This window comes from Oncorhynchus gorbuscha, linkage group LG12 (genome assembly GCF_021184085.1).
Source record: "Oncorhynchus gorbuscha isolate QuinsamMale2020 ecotype Even-year linkage group LG12, OgorEven_v1.0, whole genome shotgun sequence".
Lineage (NCBI taxonomy): Eukaryota > Metazoa > Chordata > Actinopteri > Salmoniformes > Salmonidae > Oncorhynchus > Oncorhynchus gorbuscha.
Window position 1 is genome coordinate 29,045,925 of NC_060184.1, and position 21,729 is coordinate 29,067,653.

The following is a 21,729-nucleotide window of genomic DNA, read 5'->3' on the forward strand; positions in this document are numbered from 1 at the left end:
GTGTACGGCTTAAATTGGTACTATGGACAGATACGCCAATCTCCGCTGTGGAGCTTTGCAGCTCCTTCAGGCTTATCTTTGGTCTCTTTGTTGCCTCTCTGATTAATGCCCTCCTTACCTGGTCTGTGAGTTTTGGTGGGCAGCCTTCTCTTGGCAGGTTTGTTGTGGTGCCAAATTCTTTCCATTTTTTAATAATGGATTTAACGGTGCTCCGTGGGATGTTCAAAGTTTCTGATATTTATTTAGAACCCAACCCTGATCTGTACTTCTTCACAACTTTGTCCCTGACCTGTTTGGAGAGCTCCTTGGTCTTCATGGTGCCACTTGCTTGGTGGTGCCCCTTCTTTACATCAAATCAAATTGTTAGCAGATGTTAATGTGAGTGTGGCGAAATGCTTGTGCTTCTAGTTCCGACCATGCAGTAATATCTAACAAGTAATCTAACAATTTCTACCAAACTACCTTATACACACAAGTGTAAATGAAAATATATGGATGAGTGATGTCCGAACGGCATAGGCAAGATGCAGTAGATGGTATAGAGTACAGCATATACATATGAGATGAGTAATGTAGGGTATGTAAACATTATATAAACATTATATAAAGTGACATTTGATTATAATAGAAGAGAATTCTCTTGGTAGATAATGCAGATGGCATTTGATTGTAAGGAATTCTAGGTCAGGTGAACAAAAGGACTTGAGTTCCTGTATGTTGTTATGATCACACCACGCTTAGTGGTGTTGCAGACTCTGGGGCCTTTCAGAACAGGTATATATACAGTGGGGCAAAAAAGTATTTAGTCAGCCACCAATTGTGCAAGTTCTCACACTTAAAAAGATGAGAGAGGCCTGTAATTTTCATCATAGGTACACTTCAACTATGACAGACAAAATTCGATTTTTTTTAACAGAAAATCACATTGTAGGATTTTTTATGAATTTATTTCCAAATTATGGTGGAAAATAAGTATTTGGTCAATAACAAAAGTTTATCTCAATACTTTGTTATATACCCTTTGTTGGCAATGACAGTCAAACGTTTTCTGTAAGTCTTCAAGGTTTTCACACACCGTTGCTGGTATTTTGGCCCATTCCTCCATGTAGATCTCATCTAGAGCAGTGATGTTCTGCCGAATGTCGCCCGGACAAGGAGAGGCATTTTTATAGCTGCACCATCGAGAGCATCCTGATGGGTTGCATCACTGCCTGATATGGCAACTGCTCAGCCTCCGACCGCAAGGCACTACAGAGGGTAGTGCATACGTCCCAACACATCACTGGGGCCAAGCTTCCTGCCATCCAGGATCTCTATACCAGGCGGTGTCAGAGGAAAGCCCTAAAAATGGTCAAAGACTCCAGCCACCCTAGTCACAGACTGTTCTCTCGGCTATCATATGGCAAGCGGTACCGGAGCACCAAGCCTAGGTCCAAGAGGCTTCTAAACAGCTTCTACCCCCAGGCCATAAGACTCCTGAACATCTAATCAAATGGCTACCCAGACTATTTGCATTGCCCCCCTCCCCCCTTTTACGCTGCTTCTACTCTCTGTTATTATCTATGTCACTTTAATAACTCTACCTACACTAACATATTACCTCAATTACCTCAACACATTGACTCTGTACCTGGTACCCCCCTATTGTTATTTTACTGCTGCTCTTTAATTATTTGTTATTCTTATCTCCTACTTGTTTTAGGTATTTTCTTATTAGTGCATTGTTGGTTCCGGCCGTGTAAGTAAGCATTTCACTGTAAGTTCTACACCTGTTGTATTCGGTGCATGTGACAAATGCAATTTGATTTGATTTGAAAATATAAATATTTGTCTATAACTAAACTAAATAAAAACTATCAAATCAGGTCTGAAAACGAACTGAAAATAAACTTACTTCCAAATAATAATACAAAAACGAATAGAAATAAAAAAATAATATAAAAACACAAAACTATAATAACTTTGCTCTAGGCAATACATGCTAATTATAGGGCATAATAAAGCCTATACGTGTCAATGACTAGGGTTAACAACCGCAGGGAAGGATACTAATAGTAGTAATGGGCGAGTAGCATCACGAGGGCACGGCCCATTTGGAAAATATACTTCCTGTGCGCAGTGGGTTCAAATCTGTCTCTTTAATATTTTGCACCATTGCAGTAGTGCTCACTCTTAAACCCTTTGCCATATGAATGATATGATTGCTAGGCTATACAGTAGGCCTAGGAATATTCCCCTTTAAGAAGGCGCCACGGTGAGCGTGGGATGGACGTGTGTCGGTTTGTTAATGAAGTGTCACCTGACCCTGTCCTAACATTGCACGGGGGGAGAGGATATATAGTCCAAATAAACATACATTCGAGTGAGTGGAAGACACAATTATTTCCAACATCTCCATACCGTATAGCCTAGTAGCCTATTCAGCCTCCTTGGATTGGTGCGCCGGTCAGTATTGACTCTTGGCACAGGGGTTAGAGGCACATCTGCTGTCGACAGAGGCTCGTTGTCCTTCTCTATCAGACATTCTTGATCAGAAGAAAACGTCCGGAGCGAAGATTTTAATCAAGGAGCCGACTGTGCGTCACTACAAAATCGTTATTTTGAAAGCGCCCCCGTGCATTTGACTCCTTCGGTTTGCCTTTTTTTCCGTGCGTCGTGGAGAAGGAAACACTGACGGTGTATCCGATGCTCCTGCAAAACGGATAACGGAATATTCTATGTATGTTTGACGAAGGTTGGACATTTGGCCAAACCCATTCATTGTAAGGATAAGAAACGCTGCGCGGTCGCAACGTTTTCAATCTCCTGATTGCTTCTTTATTATTGCTTTATTGCTGTGGGCTGAGGAAATACATTGTATTTCTAGCGTAGTGTTACGTAAGAGTGACTTTATCCAAGGTGCTGAATTGAACGGTATAGCGGGACACAGAAGGAAGAAGGCAATCTTGTTTAAGTCTACCCAGGTCAGAGCACACATCAACGTGACCCAATTATTTAATGAAATATTTATTTATTTATTTGAGCTAATATTGCAAATTGTTCGCCCATCCAGAAGGTCACAGGCCTATACGTGTGAGATTTGGAGAGGACCGCACAGCACTGGCATTGTTGATACCCGTATACCTGTAGCAAGACCGCCTTTTATTTCTCTCTTTGGTTAAATCAATTCTTAAGGTGGTCGACTACACGAGGAGAAAATGTCGGGGCAGACGCTCACGGATCGTATTGCCGCTGCGCAGTACCAGTTGACGGGATCAGAGGTATCTCGCGCCGTCTGCAAAGCCACCACTCACGAGGTGATGGCGCCCAAGAAAAAGCACCTGGAATGTAAGTGCATTCTCATCCCCACCCTTTCTCTCTCTTTCAAACACACACACACACACACACTATCAGATGAAGAACACTGCATCATGAATTGATTAAATTACATCCATTGTAAACATATGCCTCTGATGCCAAACGTTGCATGTTCGAATCCAGCCATAGAACGTTGCATTTGAGATTTTTGTTTTAAGACTATCCCAAATCGCATGCCTTAATTTAACCATTCAGAGTTAATACATTAACCTTAAGATTAATACATTAACCTTAACCCTTAGAAATGTGATGTTTGGAACAACTTAGAAATGTTGTCTAATTCTGATGTGAGACTGAGAGCTCAGTTGAATCATCAACCAATGCATTACATTTCTATGCTCCTGCCCTGCATGACCAGAGGCCCACCATGTATTGACGTTACCATGGAGATGACCCCAAGGGTGACCCCCGTCATCCTACATGTGTAGCTCACAGTGATTGGAGAGAAAGGTGGTCATGACTCAAAACAGACTGACTCACACAGAGGCCTAGTCACAATACATGACATTTTCCCTTGTTCACTTGTCCTTGCACACCTTCCCTTAAGTGATACATATGGCAGGAGTGCATGTCTTCAACGGCTGCAGTGTCTGCTACTGTAGTTGTCTTTGTTATTGATAAGCTAAAGAGCTTCCTCACTTTGTTTCAAAGGTGTAGCCTATAAACTATACACTGTATCAAGTGTACTACTGTAGATAGATAGACCTTTAACGTCCAATTCTGCTTATTCACCAGTATCCAATTTTCCCTGCATCAGCGCTACTTCCATAAAGAATCAGGGTCCGCCTCATGACAAGACAATATGAATCGCTGGCATAGGGCCTAGCAGCCCCGAGTCAAACTAAAGCAGTCGTGGAGGAATGGTGTTCCACCTGCCTGTGTGTGTGTGGTCAGGTGGCCGGCCCAGTCTCAGGCTTGGTCTAGCAAGACTCAGAACTTATGTCGTGTGATACGCTCCCCACTGAATAATGCATTAATCAGCCAATGACTGGCCTCTATTATTTACACAGCCAAAGGTGACCATGCTAATGCTAAAGTAGGCATGAGACTGCTTGGGATTAGCATAGCATTGCAGAGAGAGAGAGAGAGAGGCAGAGAACTCAAGAGTATGGCTGTCCAGAGAAGGGAGATTCTTACCCAACAAAATACACATATGTCCTGCTCTTTCCATGGCACAAACTGACCAGGTGAATGCTATGATCCCTTATTGATGCCACTTGTTAGGGGAGGAGACAGGTTAAAGAAGGATCTTTAAGACTGGGGACAATTGAGACACGGATGGTGTATGTGTGCCATTCAAAGGGTGAATGGGCAAGACAAAAGATTGAAGTGCCTTTGAACAGGGTATGGTAGTAGATGCCAGGCTTACTGGTTTGTGTCAAGAACTGCAACGCTGTTGGGTTTTTCCCACTCAACAGTTTGCCGTGTGTATCAAGAACGGTCCACCACCCAAAGGACATCCAGCCAACTTGACACAACTGTGGGAAGCATTGGAGACCAGCATCTCTGTGGAACGCTTTCGACACCTTGTAGAGTCCATGCCCTGACGAATTGCGTCTCTTCTGAGGGCAAAATGGGGAAGGGGGTTCAACTCCATGTTAGGAAGGTGTTCCTAATGTTTGGTATACTCAGTGTATGTTTACTGTGGTAGTTAATTTTTTACACATGTTAACCAAATACGATAAGCGTGAATAAACAAAGCACAATGCAAATGGATCCGGGCTTTATCGAGATGGAAGGATATTGTCTGTGTCTTGTCTGTGTTGTGACATTGCTCGTTGAGTACCTGTAGCGATGTCTCTTGCCTTGCAGTTAATCCTAGTGCATGTACAATGTATATCGATTTCATGGCCCTTCAAATTAAATAAAAATAGGGCACAATGTCTCCCTTATCTTATTTTCTTGCCACATAGTTAATGCCCTCAAGGCAACATTCAAGGCTTCAAACACCAAAACATTTAATTAGGCCAACATTTTTAGGCAAGGGCTCCATCTAACCTAAATATATTATTGGAAACTCTAGTAGGACATATTATTTGTCATCTCCTCGGGGATAATCCAATTCCAAACTTGCCTTGAGGCCTCAGGTAGGTGATGCCGTAGTCAGACGCGCTTCCAAAGCAACCACAGAACAGAGCGTTCAAAGTTCTCCAAACAAAAGGTCATTTCATAAGCTATATTCCATAGATAATCAAAGGCAAAGCGGTCAGATTTAAACTGTAAACAAAGGTATAGACTAGTAGCAGCTTAGTGGCGTAGCGGTCAAAAAACTGTACGGTACCGCCATACGTGAGGCTTAGTAGACTTGTTCTGCCAACAACCTAAATAAGTAAAGGGAAGGGGAACGAACACATGATGCTTTTAAATACCCATGATCTAATAGAAAACCAAAAACAACGAGTTCATCAACCATGCTCTATAATGGACCATTCCATATTTATACTGATATTCAATAATTATAGTTGTCTAAATGGAGCAAAAACAATACATACAGCCCAAATAAAGAAGGTATGTCTTTTACCAAATAGGGCCTTCTTCTGTATACCACCCCTACCTTGTCACAACAAAACTGATTGGCTCAAACACATTAGGAAGGAAAGAAATTCCACCAATGAACTTTTAACAAGGCACACCTGTTAATTGAAATGCATTCCATGTGACCTCCTCATGAAGCTGGTTGAGAGAATGCCAAGAGTGTGCAAAGCTGTCATCAAGGAAAAGGGTGTGTACTTTGAAGAATCTAAAATATATTTGGTTTTGTTGAACTTTTTTGATTACTACATGATCCCATATGTGTCTTTTCATAGTTTTGATGTCTTCACTATTATTCTGCAATGTAGAAAATAGTACAAGTAAATGAAAAAACCCTGGAATGAGTAGGTGTGCCAACTTTTGACTGGTACTGGCCTTAAGTTTGATGGCATAACGCATAGATTCCACAGATAATGGTCTAGACATGGAAATGGAATAAGACTATAGTACATCTCAATGACCCTATACACTTTGCCACAGACATTGATGTGCCAATATGATGATACATCAAACATTACCCCTCTAGTCTTTGTGTGAAGCCATTGTAACAGAGAAGATAGTTGTTGACCATCATCATTGTGTCATGATTGCTGACCCTTGAGAGGCAGTCCGGTTGCCATGGAAACAGATTGTAGAGCGGGTCAAAGACTCGGGCTGACACAAAGGGGGGTTCTGGAAAGGCACAGTGGCGGGCAAACGACTCCAGAGTGCTTCAACAGATAGTCATTTTGGGCAGTAGCATCTCCTTAGAATGATATTTTCTGTCTTCTTTTGGTGTTTCAGAGTGAGAAATGGGTTTCAATGGTTTTTTTTATTGGTTCTTACTCTGAAGGAGCGAGATGTCTGAAATGTATTTCATTTTGATTGGACTCCTCTTGTTCCCTCTTGTGGTGAAACACAGTTCGTTAAATTTGACAAACCTGTTCCTTCTGAGCAATATGATAAAAATACAATTGAAGATCAGTGATGCGACAGGAATCACTGGTTTAGTGGTCAGTGCAGCCTATACCCGTATGCATGTTTTTATGCATGGGCACAGCTTGTGTGTGTGTGGGCGTTTTCAGTCATCTGCTAAGTGAATCATTGAGCTGATACCTCTGGACAAGCTTAACAAGTGTGTGTGTGTGGTCTCATAGGAGTGTTGTTAGGGTAATGGGTTGGCGTCTATACGCTGGCTTCTAGTTGATTTTAATCTGGCCTATTCCAGTCACTCTAACCTCGGAGAAGTCTGGTGTGTGAGTACAACAATACACACACCCAGGCAGGCCACAAGCATATGCACGCCCGCCCGCACACACGCAAATGCACACACACACACAGTCCTGTGTGCCTTGTTATAGACTCCCCTACCAGTTAATTTTTACAGCTCTCCTGTCTGCTGTGGATTACTGAGTCTTTATTTAGATCAGTCAATCATCATTAGACTTACACACACACACGTGTGTGTGTGTGTGTGTGTGTGTGTGTGTGTGTGTGTGTGTGTGTGTGTGTGTGTGTGTGTGTGTGTGTGTGTGTGTGTGTGTGTGTGTGTGTGTGTGTGTGTGTGTGTGTGTGTGTGTGTGTGTGTGTGTGTGTGAGATGGAACATATGGTGTGTGCAGACACATTTGTGTGTGTGTGTGTGTGGCTGTTGGGAGAGGGGTCACCACACCAGACTCCTTACTGATTTATATTAATCTGTGGACAAAGCCCCTGCCCTTTGACCATGAAATGACTAACAAGCCTTCATCATGCATCCCCTCTCTCTTTTTAGTCTGGTCAGTGTTGTTTGATAATATTGCAGCTTTCCATCCCTTGGCAGGACAAGCTTCCGCCTTTTGGAAGTACACAAACACGGTTTGGCTATGATTTATAGCCACCTTCCATATCCCATATCTCATATCCCATATCCCATATCCCATATCTCATATCTCATATCCCATATCCCATATCTCATATCCCATATCCCATATATCATATCCCATATCCCATATCCCATATCCCATATCTCATATCCCATATCTCATATCCCATATCCCATATCTCATATCTCATATCCCATATCTCATATCCCATATCCCATATCTCATATCTCATATCCCATATCCCATATCCCATATCTCATATCCCATATCCCATTATCTCATATCCCATATCCCATATCCCATATCCCATATCTCATATCCCATATCCCATATCCCCCTCTCTCTTCCGAGCAGCTAATCTGTCATCTACTGTATCCCAAAGAGCTGAGTTGGGGTGATTGCTCTCTGAGTCAGACCTGTCGATCAGTCTGTCTAAATGCCAGGAAGGTTTGTCTGTGTGTGTGTGTGAACTACTTCTATCTGTGCGTTGGATCCTTTCCAGCAGTGTTGGTGGCTCTTTGAGGCTTGGTATGTGTGTCCTGACTCCCAAATGGATTTCTGACTCGGCAATGCCTAGCTCCACTAGGTACACAGTGAAGTGAACAACCCCCAGAGGCTGTTTTATGCCTTTCACACATTCCAGTAGCAGAATCACCCCCCCCCCCCCACATACACACACACACAGCTCAGCACTCCTACTCCAAAAATCACTGAGCACATGAATGGAGCAAGGCAGACTGAATCTCATTTGACCTGGGGTGAGGCTTCACTATCAGCTACGGCAGCACATTACATGTTTTCTTGGCAGTCAGCATGTCTTAACACTTTGAAATTGTACTTACTCATCATGATTTTACAACTCTTTAAATACCTTGAGATATCCTAACAAATCCTGCTATATTCTACTGTCTCAAAATGTCTGACCGTTTCACGGATCGACAATCAATAAGAGAACCGTTTCACTGAGCTGAACAAACAGCCTCTCCCCACAGTACTAACAAACCTATCTGTATGTATTTCAGATCTGATATCGGCTACCAATGCGACCAATGTGAACATCCCTCAGATGGCCGACACTCTGTTTGAGAGGGCCACCAACGCCAGTTGGATTGTAGTCTTCAAGGCCCTAGTCACCACACACCACATGTGTGTCCATGGAAACGAGGTCAGAGGACAGCAATTTAGTGCACAACCACAATAAAACCCAATTAGGACTGTTTGAGCGCCATGGACAGCTACACGGCTGTCTTGATTCATCCCAGGGGAGCTGTGAGTGTGGCTGTCCATGGTGCTGGAAACAGTGCTATTAGTATGGCTGCAGGCTAGAGCTCGTTCTGAAACATGGTTTCATGTTTCATCAATCACCATTGTGTTTGTCTGGAGCTATATTTACTTATTGAGTTGCTGTATTGCAAAAGACATGCTTTCACACACTGTAAATTATAAAGTCTCAATTTTGGACTAACATACTAGCACTCATTTTGTAGTTGACTATTTCAGTAAATATGCCCTAATTTGTCTTGATTTTTTTTTCTTGGATTCTGGTTTTGTTTAATCAGCCTATTTCATTGTAAGGTGTTTCAGAGTGTCAGTGCCTTATTGACATTCTGCTTCCTCAGAGGTTCATCCAATACCTGGCCTCCAGGACCGCTCTGTTCAACCTCAGCAACTTTATCGACAAAACAGGCTCCCACGGTAAGTGCACTTCCTGTATGTTTGTGGAGGGAAGCAGGTGAGAGAGAGAGGCGGAGACAGGAGGAGAGGCAGAGAGAGGGGGAAAGAGACGGTAGGTGAGGTCAGAGACTGGAGGAGAGGCAGAGAGAGGTGGAGATGGCAGAGAGAGGTGGAGACGGGTGGAGAGGCAGAGAGAGGGGGAAAGAGACGGTAGGTGAGGTCAGAGACGGGAGGAGAGGCAGAGACGGGAGGAGAGGCAGAGACGGGAGGAGAGGCAGAGACGGGAGGAGAGGCAGACGGGAGGAGAGGCAGAGACGGGAGGAGAGGCAGAGACGGGAGGAGAGGCAGAGGAGGGAGGGAGACGGTGGAGAGGCAGAGAGAGGTGGAGATGGCAGAGAGAGGTGGAGATGGCAGAGAGAGGTGGAGATGGCAGAGAGAGGTGGAGATGGCAGAGAGAGGTGGAGATGGCAGAGAGAGGTGGAGACGGGTGGAGAGGCAGAGAGAGGTGGAGATGGCAGAGAGCTGGAGACGGGTGGAGAGGCAGAGAGGGGAGGAGAGGCAGAGAGAGGTGGAAAGAGACGGTAGGTGAGGTCAGAGACGGGAGGAGAGGCAGAGAGAGGCGGAGACAGGAGAGGCAGAGAGAGGGGGAAAGAGACGGTAGGTGAGGTCAGAGACGGGAGGAGAGGCAGAGGGAGGCGGAGACAGGAGAGGCAGAGACTGGGGGAGAGGCAGAGAGAGGTGGTGAGGTCAGAGAGAGGGGGAAAGAGAGAGGGGGGTGAGGTCAGAGACTGGAGAGGAGAGGCAGAGAGAGAGACGGGGGGAGGCAGAGAGACGGAGACGGGTGGAGAGTCAGAGACAGAGAGAGGTGGGAGGAGAGGCAGAGAGAGGTGGTGACGGGTGGAGAGGCAGAGAGAGGTGGTGACGGGTGGAGAGGCAGAGAGAGGTGGTGACTGGTGGAGAGGCAGGAGATGGGACGGGGGGAGAGGCAGAGAGAGGTGGAGACGGGGGAGAGGCAGAGAGAGGTGGAGACGGGGGGAGAGGCAGAGAGAGGTGGAGACGGGTGGAGAGGCAGAGAGAGGTGGTGACGGGTGGAGAGGCAGAGAGAGGTGGTGACGGGGGAGAGGCAGAGAGAGGTGGTGACGGGTGGAGAGGCAGAGAGAGGTGGTGACGGGTGGAGAGGCAGAGAGAGGTGGAGACGGGTGGGAGGCAGGCAGAGAGAGGTGGAGACGGGGGAGAGGCAGAGAGAGGTGGTGACGGGTGGAGAGGCAGAGAGAGGTGGGAGGGTGGAGAGGCAGAGAGAGGTGGTGACTGGGGGAGAGGAGACGGGAGGAGAGGTGGACGGGAGGGGGGGAGAGGCAGAGAGAGGTGGAGACGGGGGGGAGAGGCAGAGAGAGGTGGAGAGCGAGAGGGGGAGAGGCAGAGAGGTGGAGAGACGAGAGGTGGAGAGGCAGCGAGAGGTGGAGAGGCAGCGAGAGGTGGAGAGGCAGCGAGAGGTGGAGAGGCAGCGAGAGGTGGAGAGGCAGCGAGAGGTGGAGACTGGAGGAGAGGTGGAGACAGCGAGAGGTGGAGAGGAGAGGTGGGAGAGGAGAGGCGGAGAAGGGAGGAGACAGATGGAGAGGCAGAGACAGGAGGAGAGGCGGAGAGGAAGAAGAGACAGGAGGAGAGGCGGAGAAGGGGGGAGAGGAGAGGCAGAGGCGGAGAGAGGGGAGAGCAGAGACAGGAGAGAGGCGGAGACGGGGGGAGAGGCAGAGAGAGGCGGAGACGGGAGAGGCAGAGAGGCGGAGACGGGGAGAGGCAGAGAGAGGCGGAGACAGGAGAGGCGGAGAGGCGGAGACGGGAGGAGAGGCAGAGAGGTGGAGAGGCAGAGAGAGGCGGAGACGGGAGGAGAGGCAGAGAAGGGGGAGAGAAGAAAAGACAGGCGGAGAGAAGAAGAGACAGGAGGAGAGACGGGGAGAGGCGGAGACGGGGGTTGAGGCAGAGAGAGGCGGAGACGGGGGGGAGGAGACTGAGAGAGGCGGAGACGGGGGGAGAGGCAGAGAGAGGCGGAGACTGAGAGGGGGAGAGGCGGAGAGAGGCGGAGACGGGGGGAGAGGCAGAGAGAGGCGGAGACGGGGGGAGAGGCAGAGAGAGGCGGAGACGGGGGGAGAGGCGGAGATGGGGGAGAGGCAGAGAGAGGCGGAGATGGGGGAGAGGCAGAGAGAGGTGGAGACGGGAGGAGAGGCAGAGAGAGGCGGAGACTGGGGGAGAGGCAGAGAGAGGCGGAGACTGGGGGAGAGGCAGAGAGAGGCGGAGACTGGGGGAGAGGCAGAGAGAGGCGGAGACTGGGGGGAGAGGCAGAGAGAGGCGGAGACTGGGGGAGAGGCAGAGAGAGGAGGAGACGGGGGGAGAGGCAGAGAGAGGCGGAGACGGGGGGAGAGGCAGAGACGGGGGGAGAGGCAGAGAGAGGCGGAGAGGCAGAGAGAAGCGGAGGCGAAGACGGGAGGAGAGGCGAGAGAGGCGGAGACGGGAGGAGAGGCGTAGAGAGGCGGAGACGGGAGGAGAGGCAGAGAGAGGCGGAGACAGGGGGGGGGGAGAGGCGGAGATGGGGGAGAGGCGGAGATGGGGGAGAGGCAGAGAGAGGCGGAGATGGGGGAGAGGCAGAGAGAGGTGGAGACGGGAGGAGAGGCAGAGAGAGGCGGAGACTGGGGGAGAGGCAGAGAGAGGCGGAGACTGGGGGGGAGAGGCAGAGAGAGGCGGAGACTGGGGGAGAGCAGGAGAGAGGCGGAGACTGGGGGAGAGGCGGAGACTGGGGGAGAGGCAGAGAGAGGAGGAGACGGGGGGGAGAGGCAGAGAGAGGAGGAGACGGGGGGGAGAGGCAGAGAGAGGCGGAGACTGGGGGAGAGGCAGAGAGAGGCGGAGACTGGGGGAGAGGCAGAGAGGGGAGAGGCGGAGGGAAGACGGGAGGAGAGGCAGAGAAAGGCGGAGACGGGAGGAGAGGCAGGAGAGGCGGAGACGGGAGGAGAGGAAGAAAGACAGGCGGGGGGAGAGGCAGAGAGGCAGGAGGCGGAGGCGGAGACGGGAGGAGAGGCATAGAAAGGCGGAGACGGGAGGAGAGGCAGGGAGAGGCGGAGACGGGAGGAGAGGAGAAGAAAAGACAGGCTGAGAGAGGCGGAGACAGGAGGAGAGGCGGAGACAGGGAGAGAAGAGGCAGGAGAGAGGCGGAGACGGGAGGAGAGGCATAGAGAGGCGGAGACGGGAGGAGAGGCAGAGAGAGGCGGAGACGGGAGGAGAGGCAGAGAGAGGCGGAGACAGGAGGAGAGAAGAAAAGACAGGGAGAGAAGAGACAGGAGGAGAGGCGGAGACAGGAGGAGAGAAGAAAAGACAGGCTGAGAGAAGAGACAGGAGGAGAGGCGGAGACGGGAGGAGAGGCAGAGAAAGGCGGAGACGGGAGGAGAGGCAGGGACGGGAGGAGAGGCAGAGAGAGGCGGAGACAGGAGGAGAGAAGAAAAGACAGGCTGAGAGAAGAGACAGGAGGAGAGGCGGAGACGGGAGGAGAGGCATAGAGAGGCGGAGACGGGAGGAGAGGCATAGAGAGACGGAGACGGGAGGAGAGGCAGAGAAAGGCGGAGACGGGAGGAGAGGCAGAGACTGGAGGAGAAGCAGAGAGAGGTGGAGATGGGAGGAGAGGCAGAGAGAGGTGGAGACGGGAGGAGAGGTGGAGAAGGGAGGAGACAGATGGAGAGGCAGAGACAGGAGGAGAGGCGGAGAGAAGAAGAGACAGGAGGAGAGGTGGAGACGGGGGGAGAGGCAGAGAGAGGCGGAGACGGGGGGAGAGGCAGAGAGAGGCGGAGACGGGGGGGGGAGAGGCAGAGAGAGGCGGAGACGGGGGGAGAGGCAGAGAGAGGCGGAGACGGGGGGAGAGAGGCAGAGAGAGGCGGAGACGGGGGAGAGAGGCAGAGAGAGGCGGAGACGGGAGAGGCAGAGAGAGGCGGAGACGGGAGGAGAGGCAGAGAGAGGCGGAGGCAGAGAGAGGCGGAGAGGCAGAGAGAGGCAGAGAGAGGCAGAGATGGGGGAGAGAAGAAAAGACAGGCGGAGAGAAGAAGAGACAGGAGGAGAGACGGGGAGAGGCGGAGACGGGGGAGAGGCAGAGAGAGGCGTAGACGGGGGTTGAGGCAGAGAGAGGCGGAGAGAGGAGGAGAGGCAGAGAGAGGCGGAGAGGCAGAGAGAGGCAGAGACGGGAGAGGCAGAGAGAGGCGGAGAGGGGAGGAGAGGCAGAGAAGGGGGGAGAGAAGAAAAGACAGGCGGAGAGAAGAAGAGACAGGAGGAGAGACGGGGAGAGGCGGAGACGGGGGAGAGGCAGAGAGAGGCGGAGACGGGGGTTGAGGCAGAGAGAGGCGGAGACGGGGGGAGGAGGGGAGAGGCAGAAGAAGAGACAGGCGGAGAGAAGAAGAGACAGGAGGGGGAAGAGACAGGAGGAGAGGCGGAGAGAGAGGCGAAGAGACAGGAGGAGAGGGGGGAGGCAGAGAAGAAGAGACAGAGAGAGGCGGGCGGAGAGAAGAAGAGACAGGCGGAGAGAAGAAGAGACAGGCGGAGAGAAGAAGAGACAGGAGGAGAGGCGAAGAGACAGGAGGAGAGGCGGAGAGAAGAAGAGACAGGAGGGGAGGCGGAGAGAAGAAGAGACAGGAGGAGAGGTGGAGACGGGGGGAGAGGCAGAGAGAGGCGGATACGGGGAGAGAGGCGGAGACGGGGAGAGAGGCAGAGAGAGGCGGAGACGGGGGGAGAGGCGGAGACGGGGGGAGAGGTGGAGATGGGAGGAGAGGCAGAGAGAGGCGGAGACGGGGGGAGAGGCAGAGAGAGGCGGAGATGGGGGGGAGAGGTGGAGATGGGAGGAGAGGCAGAGAGAGGCGGAGACGGGGGGAGAGGCAGAGAGAGGCGGAGACGGGGGAGAGGCAGAGAGAGGCGGAGACGGGGGGAGAGGCAGAGAGAGGCGGAGACGGGGGGAGAGGCAGTGGGGGGGAGAGGCGGAGACGGGGGAGAGGCAGGAGAGGCGGAGATTCGGGAGAGGCAGAGAGAGGCGGAGACGGGGGGAGAGGCAGAGAGAGGCGGAGACGGGAGGAGAGGCAGAGAGAGGCGGAGACGGGGGGAGAGGGAGAGAGAGGCGGAGAGGCAGAGAGAGGCGGAGACGGGGGGAGAGGCAGGAGGCGGGGGGGAGAGGCAGAGAGAGGCGGAGACGGGGGAGAGGCAGGAGAGGCGGAGAGGCAGAGAGGCGGAGACGGGAGGAGAGGCGGAGACGGGAGGAGAGGCAGAGAGAGGCGGAGACTGGAGGAGAGGCAGAGAGAAGCGGAGACGGGAGGAGAGGCGGAGACGGGAGGAGAGGCAGAGAGAAGCGGAGACGGGAGGAGAGGCGGAGACGGGAGGAGAGGCAGAGAGAGGCGGAGACTGGAGGAGAGGCAGAGAGAGGTGGAGAAGGGAGAAGAGGCAGAAAGAAGAAGAGACAGAAGTAGAGGCGGAGAGAAGAAGAGACAGGAGGAGAGAAGAAGAGACAGGAGGAAAGAAGAAGAGACAGGCGGAGAGAAGAAGAGACAGGAGTAGAGGCGGAGAGAAGAAGAGACGGGAGGACAGGCAGAGAGAAGAAGAGACAGGCGGAGAGAAGAAGAGACAGGAGTAGAGGCGGAGAGAAGAAGAGACAGGAGAGAAGAAGAGACAGGAGGAGAGACAAAGAGAAGAAGAGACAAGAGGAAGGCGGAGACAGGAGGAGAGGCGGAGTAGACAGGAGGATAGGAAGAGACGGGCCATCTGGAAAGAGAAGAAATTGCTGGCCTTATAATTTCATAACGAACAGGAGCAAGCATGCAATGTGCACACACGAAACATAATACTGTACGTGTACAGATGTGGGATCTTAATCAATCAATCAATCACATGTATTTATAAAGCAGAGACAGGAGGAGAGGCAGAGACAGGAGGAGAGGCAGAGACAGGAGGAGAGGCAGAGACAGGAGGAGAGGCAGAGACAGGAGGAGAGGCAGAGACAGGAGGAGAGGCAGAGACAGGAGGAGAGGCAGAGACAGGAGGAGAGGCAGAGACAGGAGGAGAGGCAGAGACAGGAGGAGAGGCAGAGACAGGAGGAGAGGCAGAGACAGGAGGAGAGGCAGAGACAGGAGGAGAGGCAGAGACAGGAGGGATTTGAAGGAGACAGGAGGAGACCGGAGGAGACGGGCCATCTGGAAAGAGAAGAAATTGCTGGCCTTTTAATTGCATAATGAACAGTAGCAAGCATGCAATGTGCACATGCGAAACATAGTACTGTACATGTACAGATGTGGTATCTTACTCAATCATTCAATCAATCAAATGTATTTATAAATCCCTTCTTACACCAAGTGCTGTACAGAAACCCAGCCTAAAACAACAAACAGCAAGCAATGCAGGTGTAGAAGCACGGTGGCTTGGAAAAACTCCCTAGAAAGGCCAGAACCTAGGAAGAAACCTAGAGAGGAACCAGGCTATGAGGGATGGCCAGTCCTCTTCTGGCTGTGCCGGGTGGAGATTATTACAGAACATGGCCAAGATGTTCAAATGTTCATAGATGACCAGCTGGGTCAAATAATAATAATAATCACTGTGGTTGTAGAGGGTGCAACAGGTCAGCACTTCAGGAGTAAATGTCAGTTGGCTCAGGTCAGTATCTCTATCGCTCCTGCTGTCTCTTGATAGCTGAAAACAGCAGGTCTGGGACAGGTAGCACATCCGGTGAACAGGTCAGGGTTCCATAGCCGCAGGCAGAACAGTTGAAACTGGAGCAGCAGCATGACCAGGTGGACTGGGGACAGGAGAAATACTTCAGATATAACAGACTGACCCTAGCCCCCCGACACATAATCTATTGCAGCATAAATACTGGAGACTGAGACAGGAGGGGTCGGGAGACACTGTGGCCCTGTCCGATGATATCCCCAGACAGGCCCAAACAGGCAGGATATAACCCCACCCACTGTGCCAAAGTACAGCCCCCACACCAATAGAGGGCACGAACCCGGAGAGGAAGATATCAGACTCAACCCACTCAAGTGATGCACCCCTCCTAGTGACGGCATGGAAGAGCACCAGTAAGCCAGTGACTCAGCCCCTGTAATAGGGTTTGAGGCAGAGAATCCCAGTGGAGAGAGAGGAACCAGCCAGGCAGAGACAGCAAGGGCGGTTCGTTGCTCCAGTGCCTTTCCGTTCACCTTCACACTCCTGGGCCAGACTACACTCAATCATAGGACCTACTGAAGAGATGAGTCTCCAATAAGTAAAGGTTGAGACCGAGTTTGCGTCTCTCACATGGATAGGCAGACCATTCCATGAACATTGAGCTCTATAGGAGAAAGCCCTGCCTCCAGCTGCTTGTTTAGACATTCTAGGGACAATAAGGAGGCCTGTGTCTTGTGACCGTAGCATACATGTAGGTATGTACGGCAGTACCAAATCAGAGAGATAGGTAGGAGCAAGCCCATGTAATGCTTTGTAGGTTAGCAGTAAAACCTTGATATCAGCCCTTGCCTTAACAGGAAGTCAGTGTAGAGAGGCTAGCACTGGAGTAATATGATAAAAAGGTTTGGTTCTAGTCAAGATTCTAGCAGCCGTGTTAAGCACTGACGGGTAGCCGGAAAGTAGAGCATTGCAGTAGTCTAACCTAGAAGAAAAAAGCTGTCCTTGAAGCAGTCTTAATATGTTTGTCAAAAGAGAGATCAGGGTCCAGAGTAACGCCGAGGTCCTTCAGTTTTATTTGAGACAACTGCACAACCATTAAGATTAATGTGTAGATTCAACATAAGATCTTTGTTTCTTGGGACCTAGAACTAGCATCTCTGTTTTGTCCGAGTTTAAAAGTAGAACATTTTCCGCCATTCACTTCCTTATGTCTTAAACACAGGGTTCCAGGAAGTGCAATTTTGGGGCTTCACCATGTTTCATCAAAATGTACAGCTGTGTGTCGTCCACATAGTAGTGAAAGTTAACATTACGTTTCCGAATAACATTAGCAAGAGGTAAAATATATAGTGAAAACAATAGTGGTCCTAAAACAGAGCCTTGAGGAACACCGAAATGTACAGTTGATTTGTCAGAGGACAAACCATCTACAGAGACAAACTGATATCTTTCTGACAGATCAGATCTAAGCCAGGCCAGAACTTGTCTGTGTAGACCAATTTGGGTTTCCAATCTCTCCAAATGAATGTGGTGGTCGATGGTATCAAAAGCAGCACTAAGGTCTAGGAGCACGAGGACAGATGCAGAGCTTCGGTCTGACGCCATTAAAAGGCTGTGATGGGGTCTAAAACCAGACTGAAGCATTTCGTATACATTGTTTGTCTTCAGGAAGGCAGTGAGTTGCTGCGCAACAGCTTTTTCTAAAATTTTTGAGAGGAATGGGAGTTTTGGTACAGGCCGATTTAAAAAATATATATATATATATTACTTTATTACTGACACTTTTAGTGAGTTTGGTACACATCCGGTGGATAAAGAGCCGTTTATTATGTTCAACATAGGAGGGTCAAGCACAGGAAGCAGCTCTTTCTGTAGTTTAGTTGGAATAGGGTCCAGTATGCAGCTTGAAGGTTTAGAAGCCATGATTATTTTCATGAATGTGTCAAGAGATATAGTATTAAAAAACTTGAGTGTCTTCTTTGATCCTAGGTCCAGGAAGAGTTGTGCAGATTCAGGACAACTGAGCTTTGGGGGAATACGCAGATTTAAAGAGGAGTCCGTAATTTACTTTCTAATGATCATGATCTTTTCCTCAAAGAAGTTCATGAATTTATTACTGCTGAAGTGAAAGCCATCCTCACTTGGGGAATGCTGCTTTTTAGTTAGCTTTGCGACAGTATCAAAAATACATTTTGGATTGTTCTTATTTTCCTCAATTGAGTTGGAAAAATAGGATGATCGAGCAGCAGTGAGGGCTCTTTGATACTACACGGTACTGTCTATCCAAGCTAGTCGGAAGACTTCCAGTTTGGTGTAGCGCCATTTCCATTCCAATTTTCTGGAAACTTGCTTCAGAGCTCGGGTATTTTCTGTATACCAGGGAGCTAGTTTCTTATGACAAATGTTTAGTTGTTTTTATGGGTGCGACTGCGTCTAGGGTATTGCGCAAGGTTAAATTAAGTTCCTCAGTCAGGTGGTTAACCAATTGTTGTACCTTGACGTTCTTGGGTATGTGGAGGGAGTCTGGAAGGGCATCTAGGAATCTTTGGGTTGTCAGAGAATTTATAGCATGGCTTTTGATGATCCTTGGAGTCTGAACAGATTATTTGTTGCGATTGCAAACATAATAAAATGGTGGTCTGATAGTCCAGGATTATGGGGGAAAACATTAAGAACCACAACAAGATCACCCTGTTGCAGGAGAACTTTCCTGCAATGCTGGACATTTCAAACTTGTAGTATATTTGAGGTTTAAAAAGGCTTCTAAAGTTTTTAATTTCCACTTTGAAATTTCATACATTTTCGTAAGGGAAATCAAGTATCAACCCCTACCAAAATGTCCATTAATTATATTCCACATAATAATTCACATTTCCTGTTGCTGCAGGATTATTTTCCTGCTGTAGCAAACTGGCTAATATTGAGTTCCTACATCTGTACACACATCCATGCACTCTTGCACGCACATTCACACGCACACTAAACTGCTTCCTGCCTCTGATTGCGATTTCCTGCGCTTGTCACCAGTGTCTTGCCCTGGTCTCATTATAGATCCCCTGTCTCATCGTACTGTCTCTCATCCTAAGGTAAACAAAAAAAAGAGCTACTGCAACCCTCCCCTTCAATCCCCTTCAAAACTCCCCTACAATCAGATACACGACTTGCAAAACAGAAGGGCCTTTACATTTCATCAGGAGCTTTACCTTTGGTGTGACATGAATGCGGTGCTCTCTTCTTTCTCTAGGCTATGACATGTCTACGTTCATCAGACGTTACGGCCGCTACCTCAATGAGAGGGCCTTTGCCTATCGCCAGATGGCTTTCGACTTCACCAAAGTCAAGAAGGGGTCAGTCACTTCCCTGTCTCTCCTCGTCACTGAGGCCCACCTCTTGTTCACCTCGTCACTGAGGCCCACCTGTCATTCACCTCGTCACTGAGGACATTTTGTAATTGACCTCATCCACGAGGCCCTCGTGATGCTTTCCCCTGTGTGTTTCCTCCACAGTGCTGAAGGGGTGATGAGGACAATGGCTCCAGACAAGCTGTTAAAAGGCATGCCCGTCCTGCAGACCCAGATCGACACACTGCTGGAGTTTGATGTGAGTTGGACATGCTGTTTATCATTGATCTGTTTACAACTGCCTGCCTGCCTGTCTATCTGTCTGTCTGTGGGCCTTTGGTCATTTGTGAATAAGCTGACCACTGTACTATGTCAGGTCACAAAGATTTCTGTTTACCTGTTGTTTATTTTCCTGTGTTAGATTTTCTCTTTCTCTCTCTCTCGCTCAATAGCAATGATGCTATCTGTTCTATTGAGCCTGATATTTCTGTAGGGGTGTACAATGTTTTAGTACAGCAGAATTTTGCTGGAGTTTAATTCATCTACTGTTGAACTACATGATTAAAACGCTTTTGAAAGGTCTCTCTCTCTCTCTCCCAGGTCCACCCCAAGGAGCTGAATAACCCTATCATCAACGGAGCGTTCCTGCTGCTCTTCAAGGATCTGGTCAAGCTGTTTGCCTCCTACAACGATGGGGTCATCAATCTATTAGGTGAGACATGTCATTGGGTGCATCCCAAATTGCACCGTATTTCCTTTATAGTGCACCACTTTTGACCACAGATCTATGGGCCCTGGTCAAAAGTAATGTACTATTAAGGGAATAGGGTGCCATTTGGGAAGCAGACCAATTAAAAGATAAGTTACTTCCTTTCACCGTGTGGCGATTTAGAAGATGCTCTTATTCTTAACAACTGTTCAATGTCTGTAGAGAAATACTTTAAGATGAAGAAGAGCGACTGCAAGGAGGCCTTGGAGATCTATAAGAGGTTCCTGACCAGGGTCACCAAGATCGGAGAGTTCATGAAGCTCGCTGAGGTAAAGGAAACTTCCTAACCGGCTGTATTCTAACTGACTTATATCCAAGTGAAACTCACACCGTGATTGCTCACATACAGTGTCTGTCTCTATTTGGAACGTAAGGTTATGATGCACGGATATGATTGTGAAGTTGTCTCTGGTGTGTGTTTTGTTCCACAGACAGTCGGTGTCGAAAAAAATGACATTCCAGACATCAACTATGTAAGTCACTGGTCTTTGTGCTTTCTCTCTGGAAGGATGATGGCATAGTTGTAACACACACACACACATCCATCCTAATCTCCCTCCTGCGATCCCAGTGTCTGCACCCTCGAGTGGTGACGAACCTCATAGACTCAGACGATGAGGACTGTCCCTTTAAGCCTATCGAGGACCCGGTAACCATAGAGACGTGGAGTGGCTTGGCAGAGTGCCTGTTTGGGAGGATGGGGTTTTAGCATGGGATAATTCTGCAGACTGACACTTCTGACTGCAGTGCATGTCTGTGTGTGTATTTGCATGTGTGTGTGCTTCCGTGCACAAACGACTGAAGAGTTTAAGTAAAAATGTTCCTGAACACTTCATTCTACAGGCCGTTGAGTTCATAGAAAAGTGGGGTTAGTGGGATGAGTTCAAAATGAAGGGTCTGGAGGGGTGCTGCCATAGAAATAGAATTGGGTGCTGTGTTATTTGAAGTGTTGGCATGCAGATGAGTAAGGAAGTCAGTCACATAAACCTGTTATTTCTGTGTCTCTGATTGGTTCTCTCTTCTCTGACCCTCAGGCTCCCAGTAGCATCCTGGAGTCTCTGGAGACACATATGAACAGCTTGGAGGGGAAGAAGGGGTAAGAGGACCCTCTCTAACCACACCATTTCAAAAAGAGCTAAAATGCGGAAATGGCTCTCTTGATGTCTGTACACAGAGAAAATCTGAATTGAGAAATGAGAGGGTGAGAAACTAGATAGACTCATAACTTGGGCTCTATTCACCTTATTTAGCCCTGCCCACTTGACCCAGTTCCTAATCGAATGCAGCCTGGTCTCATAGACTAGATGTAACATAGTAAATGTAAATCCGGAACAGTATGATTTATTACGTTTGGTATGTTTACATAAGATAAATGGTTACTTAAGGAAAAAACGAAAGTAGGGTGGTTGGTCAGGGTGGATGGGTAGGCGTATAATGCGAACAGCAGCCCAAAGTCTACAAGTTTAGCAGCCCAACGTCTACAAGTTTGAATCTCATGATGGACAACATTAGCATTTGAGCTAATTAGCAACTTTTTA

General features: G+C 49.0%; 1 protein-coding gene across 17 annotated transcripts in view; it reads left to right on the forward strand.

Moving 5' to 3' along the window:
• The first annotated feature begins 2,117 nt into the window (after positions 1-2,117).
• The window catches only part of LOC123990842 (clathrin coat assembly protein AP180-like), a 34,798-nt gene continuing 15,186 nt past the window's right edge, over positions 2,118-21,729 (forward strand). For 3 of the 17 annotated variants that reach the window (XM_046291742.1, XM_046291743.1, XM_046291740.1), the window contains exons 1-10: positions 2,121-2,963; positions 3,175-3,327; positions 8,755-8,897; positions 9,352-9,427; positions 19,326-19,428; positions 19,588-19,681; positions 20,023-20,134; positions 20,354-20,460; positions 20,623-20,664; positions 21,226-21,287. In XM_046291742.1, the coding sequence (XP_046147698.1) occupies positions 3,198-3,327; positions 8,755-8,897; positions 9,352-9,427; positions 19,326-19,428; positions 19,588-19,681; positions 20,023-20,134; positions 20,354-20,460; positions 20,623-20,664; positions 21,226-21,287 (869 nt within the window). In that variant the 5' untranslated portion in view covers positions 2,121-2,963; positions 3,175-3,197. Of the gene's footprint in view, positions 2,964-3,174; positions 3,328-8,754; positions 8,898-9,351; positions 9,428-19,325; positions 19,429-19,587; positions 19,682-20,022; positions 20,135-20,353; positions 20,461-20,622; positions 20,665-21,225; positions 21,288-21,729 lie in introns of all 17 variants that reach the window. The other 14 variants (XM_046291738.1, XM_046291737.1, XM_046291741.1 and 11 more) reach the window with 10 other exon arrangements.